The 19,149-nt window shown below is 50.7% G+C and overlaps 1 protein-coding gene across 9 annotated transcripts in view; it reads right to left on the reverse strand.

Moving 5' to 3' along the window:
• Positions 1–601: 601 nt before the first annotated feature.
• Positions 602–19,149, reverse strand: part of CEP290 (centrosomal protein 290) — an 84,240-nt gene continuing 65,692 nt past the window's right edge. For 4 of the 9 annotated variants that reach the window (XM_078882264.1, XM_078882266.1, XM_078882267.1 and 1 more), the window contains 9 exons: positions 15,061–15,189; positions 14,230–14,316; positions 10,531–10,695; positions 9,582–9,704; positions 8,164–8,336; positions 6,280–6,421; positions 5,204–5,277; positions 3,056–3,138; positions 602–1,120 (listed from right to left, as the gene is read on the reverse strand). In XM_078882264.1, coding sequence (XP_078738390.1) covers positions 720–1,120; positions 3,056–3,138; positions 5,204–5,277; positions 6,280–6,421; positions 8,164–8,336; positions 9,582–9,704; positions 10,531–10,695; positions 14,230–14,316; positions 15,061–15,189 — 1,377 coding nt within the window. In that variant the 3' untranslated portion in view covers positions 602–719. Of the gene's footprint in view, positions 1,121–2,021; positions 2,129–3,055; positions 3,139–5,203; positions 5,278–6,279; positions 6,422–8,163; positions 8,337–8,501; positions 8,611–9,581; positions 9,705–10,530; positions 10,696–14,229; positions 14,317–15,060; positions 15,190–17,670; positions 17,887–19,149 lie in introns of those variants that run through there. The other 5 variants (XM_078882265.1, XM_078882268.1, XR_013640547.1 and 2 more) reach the window with 5 other exon arrangements.

The raw sequence follows: 19,149 nt of genomic DNA on the forward strand, positions 1-19,149 counted from the left end.
ATACAACAGTCCACGACTTTCCTGGAGGCATTCACCTTCAGCGAGCGCGATGCCGATCACACGACGCGGTTCGAATTCGACCCTCGATCGATGGCTGCGCCATTGCCGCACACGCGTCGAATAAAAAGCAAGGGACAATTCCTTACTTACTAACAACTCCTTACTTACTAACAACTCCTTACTAGAAACTCCTTACTAACAACTCACTAACAACTCCTTACTAACAACAACTTACTTACTAACAACTCTTTACTTACTAGCAACTCCTTTCTAACAACTCCTTACTTACTAACAACTTACTTACTAGCAACTCCTTTCTTACTAACAACTCCTTACTCACTAACAAGTCCTTACTTACTAACTACTCTATCATTTTTCATTGCTGGAAGGGTTGCCCCCCTAACTGAAAATCCTGGATCCGCCATTGATTGTGAGATGCAATTTCCATTAACACAACCACTATGAAACTAACATCATCTTAGCCCCTGAAAATAAATAGCTTCGTATTAAAACTGGGGGGGGGGGGGGGGGTTAAATACTCAAAACTTCCTTTGAAATTAGTGGTGCCTGTTACGGAATAAAAACAATTCCAGATTGGGAATTTCAATGCAAAGTTAATCATTTTAATAAAATGTCCACATTATGGGTGTAATATAAAAAAAATCAGCGCTGTGATAACATAAATACGTGTTTTAGATATACATAGCATACTCTCCGAATTATAAGATTCTCCCAAAAGTAGTGCGCGGTTGTGTCTCCGGGTCTGTTTTGGTGCATCCGTGTCTCGGTTTGTTTCGGTCAGTATTGGTCTTTCGGGATGTGTCAATGTCTGTCGAGGTCTTTCTTGGTCTGTCCGGGTCTGTCCGCATCTGTCCAGTTCTTTCCGGGTCCGTCTGGATCTTCTCGGTGACCCAGGCCAGGGCAGGAGTGATCAGTCGACCGACACGTTTGCCGGCACGGCCACTGTGATGCCGAACTGCTGTCCCAGGCTCAGCAGCTGCTCCTCGTACACCAGGTTGCGTTTCACCGCCTCCTTGTAGTTGAACTTGAGGTCTTCTATCTCCTCGAAGAATGCCGGGTCGAAGCTCTCCAGCTCCTTGCGAAGGCCTCGAACCTCCTCCTGGTCACGGTGGCGCATGTACGCACAAAGTCCCCCCAGTGTAGCATACACAACTCAAAGACAATGGCACCATCAGAGTATGAGAGCTCAGGGTTAGCATTTACACCATGGGAACCTCATTTGCCAGTAAAAATATGATAATTGTTTTTTTACCCTTCTATGTAAATGCTTACCCCGAGCTCTCATACTCTGATGGTGCCATTGTCTTTGAGTTGTGCGCCTTTTGGCGTCATCTGGTCCAACTCATGTGAGACTAGGCTCTAAGGAAAGCTGTCTCGGGTGTGGACCAATCAACTTCAAGGACAGTGCACATCATCAGAGTTATGTTTTTTGTTTGCATTATGACTGCAGGTATTGCGGTCTATGCAAACATGACTCCTTGTAAAAAGGTGTCAGTTTTGTTGCCAGATAGAAGGGTAAAAAAAACAATTATATTTTTACTGGCAAATGAGGTTCCCATGGTGTTTTAGACTAATTTCAGAGTGCTGATTCCAAATCTGATCTCAGATTTGCTCTATCACATCTAATTTTTATGCTATCGGCATACCCCATTTTCATTGATTTTACCCGAAATTAACTCTGTCACTTATGATTGCAAGTTGTTGCGAGTCAGTGACTGCTTTAGTGTTAAAATACGATGCTGTAGTTTAAGGATAGTGTGTTTATAATATAATTTTATGTAGATATCCACATTTATTTAATATTTTTCTTCTGCAGTTTTTATTGCAAATGCAATATTTGATATCTCAAAAACCTGATGCGATAGACGACAAAAACTGATGCCAGATTTGGAATCAGCACCCCAAAATTACCTTAAAACCGTTGGAATACCTGATGCCAGAAAAAGTGTGTTGACCAGTCTTATCAATGACTTGTTAACATGCGCTCAACGCTACACTACCTCGAGCCGGCCACTGTGCATCTTCATCTCACGCAGCTGCACCTGCACTTGAACATTTTCCTGCAGAAGCTCGTCGTAACGCCGCGCTTTCTGCAGAACATCGCGCTCTGTAATGCACGCACGCACGCACACCAGCAAGAGACAGCCTTTAACAAACAGTTGGGGGCAAGTGCTGCTGCTTCTTATTCTTTCGTAAGGCATGTAAATCAACAGCTTGTATAGATGATGTCATCGTTGAATGTTAAGGTACTTCAAGCAATCCAAGGCGGCAGTAGACGCTGTACGGATTGCAGCGATACTGCCAGGGTGCGCATGGATGGCGCACTAGTCGGTGATGTGGTTTCGGCTTTACCGCAGTTTGGTGATTCTTTGATTTTCTATTTTTGGCAAGTGCTGCTAGCGAGCGCCTATGAAGGCCGGCACGGCGCACGCACCAAGGGGGTGGTGGGTGGCCAGCATCACACCCGGCCGCCTCGATTTCCGCCAGGCTTACGAAGATGACAGTGTTGGTCTTCGTCATGACGGGGTTCACCGTAATTGTTATCATGAAAAAGACGTTCATGATAATTGTTTTTTTACCCTTTTATCTGGCAACAAAACTGACACCTTTTTTTTGTTTACAAGGAGTCATGTTTGCATTGACCACAATACCTGCGGTAGGAATGCAACCAAAAAACACAACTCTGATATAATGTATGCACTGTCCTTGAAATTGATTGGTCGACACCCGAGACAGCTTTCCTTAGAGCCTAGTCTCACGTGGTGTTGGACCAGATGATGCTGCTGGCAAAGGAGTTTCCAATGGTGTAAAAGCAGTTCATTATTAGAATTATGCAGCTGCTGATTACGATCAAGATGATGCTGGAGCTGCCAATGGTGACAATTATACTGCTGATTACGACTAAGATATTTCTGGTAATGATGCTAACGAGAGAATGCTACTGCTGATGCTACTGCTGCTAACAACATTGCCGCTGCTGCTCCTCATGATGGTTGCGACGACAATGATGCCGATGCCGATGTTGACGGCTCACCCGCTGATGGTTCGCTCTTTCTCAGCTGCTCCAACTCCTCTCCCAGCTCCGCCTTCTCTTTCTCCAAGCGGTCGATAGTCAACCTGCAAACACGCATGCCGAGTGAGGGTTTGAGCCCTGGTGCTGGTCGTCTTGCGGAGGTGAGGTGGGGAGGGGGTGCATCAAAGTCCAAAGCCCAGTACCTCTGAAGTTCTTAACCCTTAAATCTTGACTTAAAGCTATTTTTAAATCCTTTATATTAAGTTCACTTGTTTGCTTGCTTGCTCGCGCGCTTACGACCGTGCAAATCTTTCGGTCGTTTTTTAACCCACTTCCCGTGATCCAATCGAGCTGATATTTTGCACACAGACTCGTTGTGTGTGACAAGTTATTTTCGTGAAATTTTTTTTCCAAAATGTTCCACTTTTTAGGAAAAAAAAAATTTCATATTTAATTTAAAATACCAATGTGATAAAAATGAAACTGTTACTCAAGAAAAACAGAAATGAATAATAAAATAAAACCGATGCCACGCATATAAAGGATTTATAGTGAAAAACTTTGTTTTTACGGGTTAATTTTTCTTCCTGATGACGGATGCTTGTGTTGCGATCGAAACGTCGTAGTTTTGTTGTTTTTCGTTATTTTCTTTGAACCTATGTACGTGACTTTTTCCGAAAGACCCAAAGAATGTTCTTAACCCTTCCCCGTTCCGACACGCCTGCAAGTTTCAGGGTAGCGTGTCCTGTTCACCGCCGAATCTCGGAATGCGCCGGCGGTTCACCGTTAATTTTATTGGGAGCGGCGTAGCAGTGCCGTTATTTTTCAACACATTGTACTCGCCGCAGAGAAAGCGTGGTGACGCTCCACGATTCAAGTTTCAAGTTTTCAAGTTTCATTGATTAGATAGAGCCCTGTGAGCCATGCGGCTCTTGAGTCGGGTGCAACCGCAACAAACAAAATATGAACACAGAACATCTTAAAGCGACGACGCGCAACAGAAACATCCTGATTTAAAGCTTTCGTGACTGCAGGTATTCATCTTCTTGGTTCTTTCGGTAAAGTCACGTAGAAGGGAAGTAATAAAATAATAAAAATGAAACATAATAAAATAATTCTCACGACGTTTCGGCCACAACGCAAGCAGCCGTCCTCAGGTGAAAACCAGGTCTGTCGGGGAGACAGCGTCTCATTTTTATTATTTTATTACTTCTCTTCTACGTGACTTTACCGAAAGAACCAAGAAGAGAAACATCCTGGATAAACCAGCAAAAGAACCGCCGTTCGCCACTAAGTGGCTTCGACGTCACTACGGCGCTTGTGCCAGGCTAGGTGCACCAAACTCCATGCGAGGCCTTTTACTTACGATCCCATTCGGAATCAATTCCGTGATCACTATGAGATCTCTTTTACCAGTGGCAAAATATAGTAGTAGGTTTTTACCCTTTTAAACTGGTACAAAACTGACACCTTTATTCAAGGCATCATGTTTGCAATAACCACAACACAAGTAGTCAAAAAAGCAAACAAAAAGAAGCAACTCTGATAATGATAATTATATGCACTTGTCCTTGAAGTTCATTGGTCCACACCCGAGACGGCTTTCTTCAGAGTTGCTTCTTTTTGTTTGCTTTTTTGACTACTTGTGTTGTGGTTATTGCAAACATGATGCCTTGAATAAAGGTGTCAGTTTTGTACCAGTTTAAAAGGGTAAAAACCTACTACTATATTTTGCCACTGGTAAAAGAGATCTCATAGTGTAAATGCTTACCCCGAGCTCTCAATACTCTGATATTGCACTGTTTTTGAGTTGTACACCTTCTGGTGTCATCTGGTCCAACACCAATGGGGACTAGGCTCTAAAGAAAGCCGTCTCGGGTGTGGACCAATCAACTTCAAGGACAGTGCATATTATTATCATCATCAGAGTTGCTTCTTTTTGTTTGCTTTTTTGGTTATTGCAAACATGATGCCTTGAATAAAGGTGTCAGTTTTGTACCAGTTTAAAAGGGTAAAAACCTACTACTACAATACGTGATCGTGAACGGAATCGGAAGAAGAACGTCATGACGCGCGCGCGTATTCCATCGGAATGGTAAACGGTGAACGCGAGCCGCGTGGCTGGGTGTCTGGACTCAGAGTGGCCGTGCCGGGCACCGGGAGTTGTACCTTGCTATCTGGAACTCCCTGGTGAGGCCCGGTTGGGATTTTGCCTCCTCCGGGAATTTCTTTAACAGCTCCACCTGCACAGCACCTCCGATTAGCACGGTTGGTTACGTTTGGTACAAAATGAGTTCAACACACACACACATGCAAAGCATCGGCACAGCGACATCAAAGATACAGATCTCTGGGGCAGGTGCTGTTAGTGAGGAACTATAAGGCCGGCACGGCACACGAGGGGGTGGGTGGCCAGCACCACGCCCAACCGCCTTTGTCTCCCTAGTGGCGATGTTTACACACCGCACCAGGTACTCATTTGAGGCTGAGTTGACCTAGGAGAGGACAAGGACCGGCTCAGATATATACGTCACTGGCGTTGGCCGTGAGCGGGAATCGAACCCGGGTCGTCAGGCTCGTAGCGCAGCGCGCTAACCGCTACACCACCGCTCCTCACTACAGTGACATCTAGGGGAGCAGCACAGACATATTCGTGCCTGACATTATTTTTCTAAATAAAGTAATTCACCAAACTATTTATCAAGACTAGGGTTGATAATTGGTTTTTTACCCTTCTATCTGGCAACAAAACTGACACCTTTTTTTTACAAGGAGTCATGTTTGCATAAACCACAATACCTGCAGTCATAATGCAAACAAAAAACATAACTCTGATAATGTATTCACTGTCCTTGAAGTTGATTGGTCCACACCCAAGACAGCTTTCCTTAGAGCCTAGTCTCACATGGTGTTGGACTAGATGACGCCAAAAGGTGCACCTTTTGGCGTCATCATTATCAGAGTTATGTTTTTTGTTTGCATTATGACCGCAGGTATTGTGGCCTATGCAAATATGACTCCTTGTAAAAAAAATAAAAAAAAAGGTGTCAGTTTTGTTGCCAGAAAAAAAGGTTAAAAAAACAATTATCATATTTTTTCTTCTGCCAAATGAGATTCCAAGACTAGGGTTGTCGTCGCCAAGTGCTGCTACCCACCGGGCCACGCCACGGCTGCCCCCCCCCTCCCCCCCGGGCCACCCCAAACTTAGCGCCACCGAATCTCGATAGCTGTCCGGGCGGGATCACCTGCTGCTCAAGCTGCCGTTGCCGGCGCCGGTGCTCGCCCTCGCGCTGCTCCCCCTGCCGCAGCAGCGCCCGCGCGTCCTCCAGGCCACGGCAAGCGCGCTCCGTCTCCTCCTGGGCGTCCCGCAGACGAGCCTCGTACAGCCTCGATGTCCAAGACAAACAAGACAAAAAAGGCACAAAGATTTACACCAGAGCCTCAGCAGACTGTTGCAAGGCAAGTGCTGTCCCGCGAGTAGCGCTCACGAAGGCCGGTAACGGGACACGAGGGGGGGAGGGGGGGGGGGGTGGCCAGATGTTAACTACCTCGCCTGGTACGCAGGAGGTCGTGGGTTCGATCCCGACCCTGACACCTGCTGCTGTATATTTGGAGTTTGCGTGTCTCTCTCTGATCATCATCACGGTGGCTAGGAGATGTTAACTACCTCGCCTGGTACGCAGGAGGTCATGGGTTCGATCCCGACCCTGACGCCTGCTGCTGTATATTTGGAGTTTGCGTCTCTCATTATCATCATCACGGTGGCTATGAGATATTAACTACCTCGCCTGGTGTACAGGAGGTCGTGGGTTCAATCCCGACCCTGACACCTGCTGTGTATTTGGAGTTTGCGTCTCTCATTATCATCATCACGGTGGCTATGAGATGTTAACCACCTCGCCTGGTCTACAGGAGGTCGTGGGTTCGATCCCCACCCTGACACCTGCATTTTTTGAGTTTTTGTGTCTTTCTCTCATCAGATGTTGACTACCTCGCCTGGTACGCAGGAGGTCGTGAGTTCGATCCCGACACTGACGCCTGTGTATTTAGTGAACTTTAGCAATATGTAGCCGCCCCCAAACCGAGACTCAACTTTAATTTGTGTTACCCGAGTCACATGGCGTTCAAATTTCGATTTTAAGCTTTCGTGACTGCAGGGATTCATCTTCTTGGTTCTTTCGGTAAAGTCACGTAGAAGGGAAATAATAAAATAATAAAAATTAAACATAATAAAATACAATTCTCACGACGTTTCGGCCACAACACAAACAGCCGTCCTCAGGTGAAGAACAGGTCTGTCTGAAAGACAGCGTCTGAATTCAGACGCTGTCTTTCAGTTCTCTATTTTTTCAAGGAGGGCCCTGTTTGGAAGGATAATAATTTTAATTTATCAAGGGTTGGGGTGCGTAGTTTGTGTGCGTTCATTGCTCATCAGCAAGCCGCATTGGCGCCACAGTGGTCAGATGTTAACTACCTCACCTGGTATGAAGGAGGTTGTGGGTTTGATTGATCCCAACCCTGATACCTGTATATTTGTGTGCACGTTCTCTCACTCTCTCCGCGCGGTCGCGTACATTTTTCTCCGGGTCCTCCGGTTTTCCCCACCACATTCAGAATCAACGTATTTTGCCTGCTATAAATGTCCACGTGATGATAAGCCACTTCGTTGAGCTATCACTTGTGATAGCCAGGTCGCTTCTGGAAGAAAAAAAGATCTATATAGCCCAGTGGGCCTGACCTGGTAATACAAAAATAGTATCTTCTTGGTTCTTTCGGTAAAGTCACGTAGAAGTAAAATAATAAAATAATAAAAATAAAGCATATTATGTTTTATTGTTATTATTTTATTATTTTCCTTCCACGTAAATAAAACATATGTTTATTTTTATTATTTTATTATTTTCCTTCTACGTGACTTTACCGAAAGAACCAAGAAGATGAATCCCTGCAGTCACGAAAGCTTTCAATCGAAACAAAAATAGTAATAATAGTTCTAAATCGACGTCTGTCTGGCGGTTAGCTTTGATGCGCGTGCCGCTAAATGGTCATCGCTGTTGGCCACGTGGCTCCATCGTTTTTTTCCCGCTCTGGTGATCAGCACGACGAAGTTGACGGATGATTGTGCTCACTTCGACAGGGCCCCGGGCTTCAGGCCCTGCTCGTCGCTCGCCTGCGTCCGCGCCAGCTGGGCCTCGACTTCGGCGAGTCGCCGGCGTGAGCTCTCCGACTCCTCCCGCGCCAGCTCCAGCGCCAGCTCCAGCGATCGCTTCTCCCCCCGCAGCTTGTCCACGGCCTCCCTCTCCTGCGGCGCGAGACGCGAGACCCGCGAGGGCGGGCGGGTGGGGGAGTGAGGGCGAGAGGGAGTGATTAGCGAATGAATGAGACGACTGATGGGTAAGGTAGAGGGAGCGAGTGAGTGAGTGCGGGCAGGCGGGGCGGGGGAGTGAGGGGGACAGGGAGCGAGTAGCAAATTAATGGGACGACTGATGGGTAAGGTAGAGGGACGAGGAGTGAGTGAATGAGACGACTGATGGGTAAGGGAGAGGGAGCGAGTGAGTGAGTGAATGACAGGACAACTATGGGCAGGGGAGTGAGGGCGACAGGGAGCGAAAAGCGAATGAATGAGACGACTGATGAAAGGGAGAGGGACGAGGAGTGAGTGAGTGAATGAATGACAGACAAAACTAAAGGCAGGGAAGAGGGACGAGCGAATAGTTGTTGTCAGTGGTACCGCGTGTTTCTGTGTGCGTGTGTGCGTTTCTCTCCATGTGTGCGTGTGTGCGTCTCTCTCCATGTGTGCGTGTGTGCGTCTCTCTCCATGTGTGCGTGTGTGCGTCTCTCTCCATGTGTGAGTGTGTGCGTTTCTCTCCATGTGTGCGTTTCTCTCCATGTGTGCGTGTGTGCGTGTGTGCGTCTCTCTCCATGTGTGCGTGTGTGCGTCTCTCTCCATGTGTGCGTGTGTGCGTTTCTCTCCATGTCTGCGTGTGTGCGTCTCTCTCCATGTGTGCGTGTGTGCGTTTCTCTCCATGTGTGCGTGTGTGCGTCTCTCTCCATGTGTGCGTGTGTGCGTCTCTCTCCATGTGTGAGTGTGTGCGTTTCTCTCCATGTGTGCGTTTCTCTCCATGTGTGCGTGTGTGCGTGTGTGCGTGTGTGCGTCTCTCTCCATGTGTGCGTGTGTGCGTCTCTCTCCATGTGTGCGTGTGTGCGTTTCTCTCCATGTCTGCGTGTGTGCGTCTCTCTCCATGTGTGCGTGTGTGCGTTTCTCTCCATGTGTGCGTGTGTGCGTCTCTCTCCATGTCTGCGTGTGTGCGTCTCTCTCCATGTGTGCGTGTGTGCGTCTCTCTCCATGTGTGAGTGTGTGCGTTTCTCTCCATGTGTGCGTTTCTCTCCATGTGTGCGTGTGTGCGTGTGTGCGTCTCTCTCCATGTGTGCGTGTGTGCGTCTCTCTCCATGTGTGCGTGTGTGCGTTTCTCTCCATGTCTGCGTGTGTGCGTCTCTCTCCATGTGTGCGTGTGTGCGTGTGTCTATCTGCTGCGTGCATCGTCACCCTCTTGATGTGCGCGAGGAGTTTCTCGTTCTCCGTGATGAGCTTGTCGACCCCACGGCTACGCGTCTCGTAGCGGTCGCTCAGCTGCTGCCCGGCCTTCAGACGCAGGGCCTGGAGCTCCGCCTGTACAGGAGGGGGGGGGGGGCGGGGGGACACGCGGGGACACGCGGAGACACGCGGAGGGAGATATGGGGACACGTGGAGACACGCGGAGGTATGGGGACACGCAGGGCCATGCAGGGACACGCGGAGACACGCAGCCATATGGGGACACGCGGAGACACGCGGAGACACGCAGAGGGAGATATGGGGACACGCGGAGACACACAGGGACACACGGAGACACGCAGACATATGGGGACACGCGGAGACACACGGGAACACACAGGACATGTGAACACACACACAGATATGGGACACACGGGGACACTCAGGAACATACACACACACAGGGTCTCGAGACACATGGTCTCCTGGAAACTCCCCCTGTACGAGGGGAAGCACTGGGACACATGGGGAGACACGGGGATACGCGGGGGGCATGGACAACCAAGACAAAGATCCCCCTTGTAGCCTGTAACAGACTGTTGGGGCAAGTGCCGTTCGCGAGCACCTACGAAGGCCGGCACGGCACACGAGGTTGTGGGTGGCCACCGCCACGCCCGGCCGCTTTTGTCTCCCCAGTGCTGATGTTCGCACACCGCATTGGGTACTAATTTGAGGCTGAGTCGACCTCGGGGAGGCCAAGGACCAGTTCAGATAATCGTCAGTGGTGTTGGCCGCGAGTGGGAATTGCGCTCGGGTCACAGCCAGGGTTCGTGGCGCTAGCAGCGTGCTTACCGTTGCACCACCGCCCCACCCCCTAGGCCGCTGACACACGGACACACGGACACACGGACACACGGACTGACGCGGAGTGGCGATGGCAGCGCACACGCGGCGGGGCTACCTTGAGCTTGGTGTTGTCGGCTTCGAGGCCGGCGCTCCGCTGGGCCTCCACCACGCCCGGCGCTCGCCGCAGCTCCTCGTTCTCGCGCTGCAGCTTCTCCACGACGCGCTGCATCAGCCCCACCGTCTTCTCCAGCTCCGGCACCGTCTTGCCACTGCGGCCCGCCTGCACCGCACGCACGCGTCGGCGGCGTCGTCACGCTTCGGCGGCGTCACGGATCTCGTGGTGTGATGGTGTGATGGTGTGATGGCGTTACGTTGTGATGGCATCACGGTGTGATGGTGTGGTGGGGTCGCGGTGTGATGGTGTGATGGTGTTACGGAGTGATGGCATCACGGTGTCATGGAGTGACGGGGTCATCCTATCACAGTGTCAGGGTGTCATGGTGTAATGATGTGACAGTGTCATGGTGTGATGGTGTGATGGCGTTACGGAGTGATGGCATCACGGTGTCATGGAGTGGTGGGGTCATCCTATCACAGTGTCATGGTGTAATGATGTGACGGTGTGATGGTGTAATGGCGTGATGGCGTGATGGTGTGATGGCATTATAGTGATGGCATCACGGTGTCACGGTGTAATTGGTGTCACGGTGTGATGGAGTGATGGGGTCATCCTATCACAGTGTCAGGGTGTCGCGGTGTGATGGTGTGATTGTGTGATGATGTGATGGTGTGATGGTGTGATGGTGTGATGATGTGATGATGTGATGGTGTGATGGTGTAATGGTGTGATAGCGTGATTGTGTGATGGCGTTATAGTGATGGCATCACGGTGTGATGGTGTGATTGTGTGATGGCGTTACGTTGTGATGACATCACGGTGTGATGGAGTGATGGGGTCGTCCTATCACAGTGTCAGGGTGTCATGGTGTAATGGTGTGATGGTGTGATGGTGTAATGGTGTGATGGTGTGATGGTGTAATGGTGTGATGGTGTGATGGCGTTACGGAGTGATGGCATCACGGTGTGATGGAGTGATGGGGTCATCCTATCACAGTGTCAGGGTGTGATGGTGTAATGATGTGACAGTGTGGTGGTGTGATGGGTGTCACGGTGTGATGGCGTTACGTTGTGATGACATCACGGTGTGATGGAGTGATGGGGTCGTCCTATCACAGTGTCAGGGTGTGATGGTGTAATGATGTGACAGTGTGATGACATGATGGTGTGATGGCGTTATGGAGTGATGGCATCACGGTGTCATGGTGTGATGGTGTTACGGAGTGATGGCATCACGGTGTGATGGAGTGATGGGGTCATCCTATCACAGTGTCAGGGTGTCATGGTGTGATGGTGTGATGGCGTTACGGAGTGATGGCATCACAGTGTGATGGAGTGATGGGGTCGTCCTATCACAGTGTCAGAGTGTCATGGTGTAATGATGTGACAGTGTGATGGTGTAATGATGTGACAGTGTGATGGCGTCATGGTGTGATGGCATTAAAATCCGACTTATTGACAACGTTGTCGGTCAAACTGACGTAGAGACACCGCGTGTCGAGAACATTCAACAGAAAAACGTTAGCGAGGATAAACATAGCGCAGCGACGATACATCGCCGACTTTGACTTACAGGGCAAACCGACACGAGCTCGCGTGCACGGCGGCCAGCAGAGACGACAAGAAGTGGATCTACAGGTAGTCCCCGAGTTACGACGGGGTCCGACTTACGATATTTCGATCTTACGACGGCGACAGCGATACGACAACATTGTCAAATATTTTAAATTCCGCGCGGCAGGCAAACGCGGAAGCGTACGAGGTACGATGCTGTACGTTGGGACGCTGCCGGGATGTACGCATCTCCCACCTCGCGTGATGCAGATAGGATTGTTTCCTGAAAAAACTTTCTATTAAATTGCAGTTCATATAGGTAGGCTAAGAATTTACGTTGGTTTTTTTAACTTTACATTTTACTGTGCAATACAGTATTGTAATTAATAAATACATACAGTATATAGTTTACACAGTACGGTACTGTAAATGGCTCTGTTTTGCTAAATTATCACCGTTCTTTAAGACTCCTGGGTAGGCTATAGGCCATCTTCGACTTACGATATTTTTGACTTACGATGGGGTCGTCGTAACGCATCTCCATCGAAAGTAGAGGACTACCTGTATTTATAGAGAGAGGCCAACGGTAATGAACACATACACACACGTCTACTTCAATACAGACTTAACATAGTCGAGCGCACATGATCGTTATTGGTTACCTAGGTGACGCAATGACGTCTCTCCGCACCCGTAGGTCATGTGACAGGATGTTCTTTTTTTTAATCCTTTATATTAAGTTCACTTGCTTGCTTGCTTGCGCGCTCACGACCGTGCAAATCTTTCGGTCGTTTTTTAACCCACTTCCCGTGATCCAATCGAGCTGACATTTTCCACACGGACTCGTTGTGCGTGACAATTTATTTTCGTGAAATTTTTTTTCCAAAATTTTACACTTTTTAGGAAAAAATAAATTATATTGATTTACCAATTGCTTAATGGTGGCAGGCAATCATCTGACCCATAGGTGGCAGCCTATCTTAAGCCAGAGGACGAGAGGACTCTAGCCGCCACGCATATAAAGGATTTATAGTGAAAACATTTGTTTTTACGGGTTAATTTTTTTAACTCGAGTAGGATGTAAAGCCGTGAGTTTAAGATCTCTTTGTCCGCGTGTATGTCTGTATGCTGAACTCCTTTCGCAACCGTACGTAGCCAACCGTGCTAAATGAAATGCGGGGGAAGGACAACAAACTATGGGTCTCTGTGTGAGTCTGTGGGTCTCTGCGTGAGTCTATGGGTCTCTGTGTGAGTCTATGGGTCTCTGTGTGAGTCTAGGGGTCTATGTGTAAGTCTATGGGCCTCTGTGAGTCTAGGGGTCTATGTGTGCGTCTATGGGTCTCTGTGTGAGTCTACGGGTCTCTGTGTGAGTCTATGGGTCTCTTTGTAAGTCTATGGGCGTCTGTGTGAGTCTATGGGTCTCTGTGAGTCTATGGGTCTCCGTGTGAGTCTATGGGCCTCTGTGTGAGTCTATGGGTCTCTGTGTGAGTCTATGGGCCTCTGTGTGAGTCTATGGGTCTCTGTGTGGGTCTATGGGTCTTCAGAACTGCAAAAAGCAGTTCTAAGGAAATGAGTTTGTCAATTTAGATGATTTAAAAGTGCATAGCTCCGATGGCTTCCTAACATGGGAAGGAAGAGCATTCCGACGGCCACAGAAGCCAAAAGCCACTGCGAGGATGACCGGAGTTCGCGTGACGACGGTTTATGCTCCTCAACGAGATCGGCAAGGTATTGCGGTCCATCTGTGGCAGGCGCTTTGTGTGTGTAATGAGCGCGACGGCATAATGACGTATTCCGATTTAAAGCTTTCGTGACTGCAGGGATTCATATTCTTGGTTTCTTTCGGTAAAGTCGTCACGTAGAAGGGGAATAATAATTTAATAAAAATAAAACAATAAAATAAAATTCTCACGACGTTTCGGCCACAACACAAGCAGCCGTCCTCAGGTGAAGAACAGAGCTGTCTGAGAGACAGCGTCCTCATGAACACCGCTAAGCTCGGCAGCGTATTTTTACATGCTCCCACCCAGCCACGTGACTTTACCGAAAGAACCAGGAACATGACGTATTCGTTCGGCAAACCGGAAGACACTGCCGCACGTCACGAGCGACGACAGATTTTGGGGGGATGTGAATGTCTCACGCCTCTGACGTTGCCGAGTTTCCTCTCCATCTCTCCCTTCTCCCTCTTGAGCTGTGCACAGAGGGCCTGAAGGTCGCTCAGCTTGTCCTTCAGAAAAACAACAACAACAACAACAATCCAAAACAACAACACAAGGAACAAAGAATAAGCGAGCACACGCACTACGTCACCGCCGGGCAGATGGTGGAGGGTTACACCTCGACTTGACTATGCCTCGCACCGCCAATGAGCACGGTTGGCTACGTACGGTGCGAAAGAAGTTCAACGTACAGACGTACATCGACTCACACAGAGACCCATAGACTCACATAGAGACCCATAGACTCACACGCAGACCCATAGACTCACACGCAGACCCATAGACTTACACGCAAACCCATAGACTCACACAGAGACCCATAGACTCACACACAGAGACCCATAGACTCACACAGAGACCCATAGACTCACACAGAGACCCATAGACTCACACACAGACCCATAGACTCACACACAGACCCATAGACTCACACACAGACCCATAGACTCACACACAGACCCATAGACAAAAACAGGGACCTATAGACTCACACAGAGACCCATAGACTCAAGACAGTTACCCATAGACTCACACAGTTACCCATAGACAAACACAGAGACCGAAAGACTCACACACAGAGACCCATAGACTCACACAGAGACCCATAAACTCACACACAGAGACGCAAAGTTTGTTGTCCTTCCCCCGCACCTCCGATGAGCACAGTTGGCTACGCACGGTCACGAAAGAAGTTCCTCGTACGTACGTACACACACACACGCACACACACAAGGGGAGTGAGCTCCCTGCACCTGCAGCCTCGGCAGGTCCTTCCGCACCCTCTCCAGCTCGAAGCGCAGCTCCACGTTCTCGTCGGACAGCTCAAGGACTCGTCTCTGCACCTCCTGCTCCTGGTCCAGGCGCGAGTTGGAGCTGGGCGTCTGAGAACCGCGAGCAGCAACGACGGGACGTTTTGTTTATTTTAAATTCTAAATGTCAGACCCGCCCTTACAGGACATGTGTAAAAAAACAACAAAAGAAGAGCTTCGTAGCTCATCGGATTTGTCCAGGGTAATTGAAGATTCTAAAAACTAAACAATTTTTTATTTGATAATTGTTTTTTTACCCTTTTATCTGGCAACAAAACTGACACCTTTTTTACGAGGAGTCATGTTTGCATAGACCACAATACCTGCAGTCATAATGCAAACAAAAAACACAACTCTGATAATTTATGCATTGTCATTGAAACTGATTGGTCCACACCAGAGACAGCTTTCTTTGGAGCCTAATCTCATATGGTGTTCGACCAGACGACGCCAAAAGGCGCACAGTTCAAAGACAACGCACTACCAGAGTAATGAGAGCTCGGGGTGAGCATTTGACTGCAAGTATTGTGGTTAATGTAAGCATGATTCCTTGCAAAAGGTGTCAGTTTTGTTGCCAGGAAAAAAAAGGGGAAAAACTCTATTAGTATATTTTGGTACTGGCAAAGGAGGTCCCATGATGCTTTATATCAAGTGTCTACAAACAGGGGGGGGGGGCAGTGGTGGAGACTGGCTATGCGTTCGACTGCTTTTGTGTCGACTAGGCGGAGAGAGAGTGACTCCGTGAAACTCACAGCCACGGGTTTTCGTCGACCGCACTACGACCTCGGCCGGTCTGAACGCAACGCGCTGTGTCTAGCAAGCGACAAGCCGAGCAGTCGCCCCGTGATCACTACGCCGACCCTGCTGTCTTCACGCTCGATGAAATCAAGACTCGCAAGCGGCACGGGATCGTTCTCTCGAGTGAAAACCTAAGCCCTTTAATACTGCTAGGAACCTCCTGGTTACACCAGCCCACAGGGGATTATTGTGTCCGTCCATCCGTCGTGCAGGGAGGGGCTGGGTGGGGAGGGGAGGGTGTGGAGGGGCTGGGTGGGGAGGGTGGGGCTGGGTGGGGAGGGGAGGGTGGGAAGGGGCTGGGTGGGGAGGGTGGGGATGGGCTAGGTGGAGATGGTGGAGAGGCGCTGGGTGGGGAGGGTGGGGCTGGGTGGGGAGGGGCTGGGTAGGGAGGGGCTGGGTGGGGAGGGTGGGGCTGGGTGGGAGGTGGGAGGGGTGGGGCTGGGTGGGAGGTGGGAGGGGTGGGGCTGGGTGGGGAGGGGCTGGGTGGGGAGGGTGGGGCTGGGTGGGGGGTGGGAGGGGTGGGGCTGGGTGGGGAGGGGCTGGTCACCCCGTGGTGCCCTTATAAAACTCAACGTTTAACCTACTCACGCCGGCTTGTGCCCGCCCTCACAGTCGGGCATATTTGCGGAATACACCACGCCGCCGTTGAACCTGCAGGCCATTGACCGAGCAACCCAACGTTCCTACCAGCTCCCTCCACAGGAATGTGTTTACAGCTCAGACTCCTCCATCACAATGCGCCCGATGGCGCTCGCCCCACCCCCCCCCCCCTCTTTGTCCGCGCCCTCCCGGTTTAGCCGGAGGGGGGAGAAGCTACCCCAGGCGGCGAGGGCGTCGACGAGTTACCTCCGACGCCCCGTCTGAGTCGCGCGTCCCATCGCCGGTGCCGCCACTCCCCTCCCCTTGCCCACCGTCGACCCGCTCCTCGCGATTCCCCAAATCATTTCCCGGCTCCGCTCCCGACGGATCCCCCCCCGCCGGGCAGGCTTCCGGCGCGCATTCCGGCGGGCTTTCTAGCCGTGCCTCCTCCGCAATGGCCGAAGCATCTCCCGCCGGCGATTCTGGTTGAGTTTCGTCGGTCCCAGGTTCCTCTGGATTCCCGACGGCAGTCGCGGGCTCCGCCTTCCGATCGTCTTCTCCTCCTCCGCTCGCGATCACCGCGGCGGCGACGTCAAATTCCTCCTCGTCTTGCTGAGCCGCGGCACGGAGCAGCCCCTTCCTGGGTTTCCTCGCCTGCATTCCCGCGACCTCCGGTGCGCCAACGCCAGTACCACCACCATCACCGCCGCCGCCCACCGTCACAGCCTCCTCCTCCTCCTCCTGGCGTCCGCCGTCCCCCCACCCGGTCTCCCCGCTCGCCGATGTTCCTGCGGCGGCAGCGCCGTTTGAACGAGCCTCGCTCACGGCCGCCAAGCCGCGTCCCGTAAGAGAATTCCCGCTGTTGGCGACGGCCGTTCCTTCGGGTGGGGACGATGACGCCGGAGCTTCGTCCACGTCGGTAGAGAGTGCTGCTGCTGTAGCTGCTGCCGCTGCTGCTGCTGCTGCCGCTGCTGCTGCTCCTGCTCCTGCTGCTGCTTCTGCCGCTGCTGCTGCTGCCGCTGCTGCAGCCGCCGCCGTTCCATCGGCCGCCTCTGATTCGCGGAGGCGATCCGCGGGCGGCAGTTGACGCGGAGGCTGAGCTGCGACGCGGGGAGGGGGTTTTAGGGATGGGCGCTTCTGGGATTTCTAAGCGGGCGGGAACGGACGGGCGGGCGGGCGGGATTTGAGGCGAGCGCAGTCAGTGAAGGTAAAAACGAGAGGAAGGAGAGAGGAGGGAGAAGAACGGAAGAAGAAGAAGCAGCAGAGAGTTGAGTTGGCGGTAGGGGTTGCGCAACTCTCCGACGTGTTTCCGGGTTGCACCGCGTGTCGTTCCGGCGTGATTTACGACGTTTCGCTGCACATGCCGGGCGGTTTCTTCGGTTCCTGAAGGAGCTCCCCAGTGCGCGGGGCGAAACGTTGGACATCATGCCAGAGAGAATGTGGTACATCCCGAAAACGCATCGGAGAACGATAAACCAGAGTAGGCTGTATAAAGGAGATTGCTGAGGTGAACAGAATAATTAACTGACAGCTGAAGAGAACGGGGAGGCCTAAGAAAGGCTCACTACGGCAATGCTTTAAGAGGCCAAGCCTTGCTTACGAGACACGCTAAAGTGAAATCTGCATGTACGTTGAACTTCTTTCGCATCGTACGTAGCCAACTGTGGTAGTCGGAGGTGCGGGGGAAGGACGGCAAACTATGGGTCTCCGTGTGAGTCTATGGGTCTATGTGTGAGTCTATGGGTCTCTGTGCGAGTCTATGGGTCTCTGTGAGTCTATGGGTCTCTGTGCGAGTCTATGGGTCTCTGTGAGTCTATGGGTCTCTGTGCGAGTCTATGGGTCTCTGTATGAGTCTATGGGTCTCTGTGAGTCTATGGGTCTCTGTGTGAGTCTGTGGGTCTCTGTGTGAGTCTATGGGTCTCTGTATGAGTCAATGGGTCTCTGTGTGAGTATATGGGTCTCTGTATGAGTCAATGGGTCTCTGTGTGAGTCTATGGGTCTCTGTATGAGTCTATGGGTCTCTGTGTGAGTCTATGGGTCTCTGTGTGAGTCTATGGGTCTCTTTGTGAGTCTATGGGTATCTGTGCGAGTCTATGGGTCTCTGTATGAGTCTATGGGTCTCTGTGAGTCTATGGGTCTCTGTGCGAGTCTATGGGTCGCTGTGAGTCTATGGGTCTCTGTGTGAGTCTATGGGTCTCTGTGTGAGTCTATGGGTCTCTGTGAGTCTATGGGTCTCTGTGCGAGTCTATGGGTCTCTGTATGAGTCTATGGGTTTCTGTGTGAGTCTATGGGTCTCTGTGAGTCTATGGGTCTCTGTGAGTCTATGGGTCTCTGTATGAGTCTATGGGTCTCTGTGTGAGTCTATGGGTCTCTGTGTGAGTCTATGGGTCTCTCTGTGAGTCTATGGGTCTCTGTGCGAGTCTATGGGTCTCTGTATGAGTCTATGGGTCTCTGTGAGTCTATGGGTCTCTGTGCGAGTCTATGGGTCTCTGTGAGTCTATGGGTCTCTGTGTGAGTCTATGGGTCTCTGTGTGAGTCTATGGGTCTCTGTGAGTCTATGGGTCTCTGTGCGAGTCTGTGGGTCTTTGTGTGAGTCTATGGGTCTCTGTATGAGTTTATGGGTCTCTGTGCAAGTCTATGGGTATCCGTGTGAGT

Source organism: Lampetra fluviatilis, chromosome 64 (genome assembly GCF_964198595.1).
Source record: "Lampetra fluviatilis chromosome 64, kcLamFluv1.1, whole genome shotgun sequence".
Lineage (NCBI taxonomy): Eukaryota > Metazoa > Chordata > Hyperoartia > Petromyzontiformes > Petromyzontidae > Lampetra > Lampetra fluviatilis.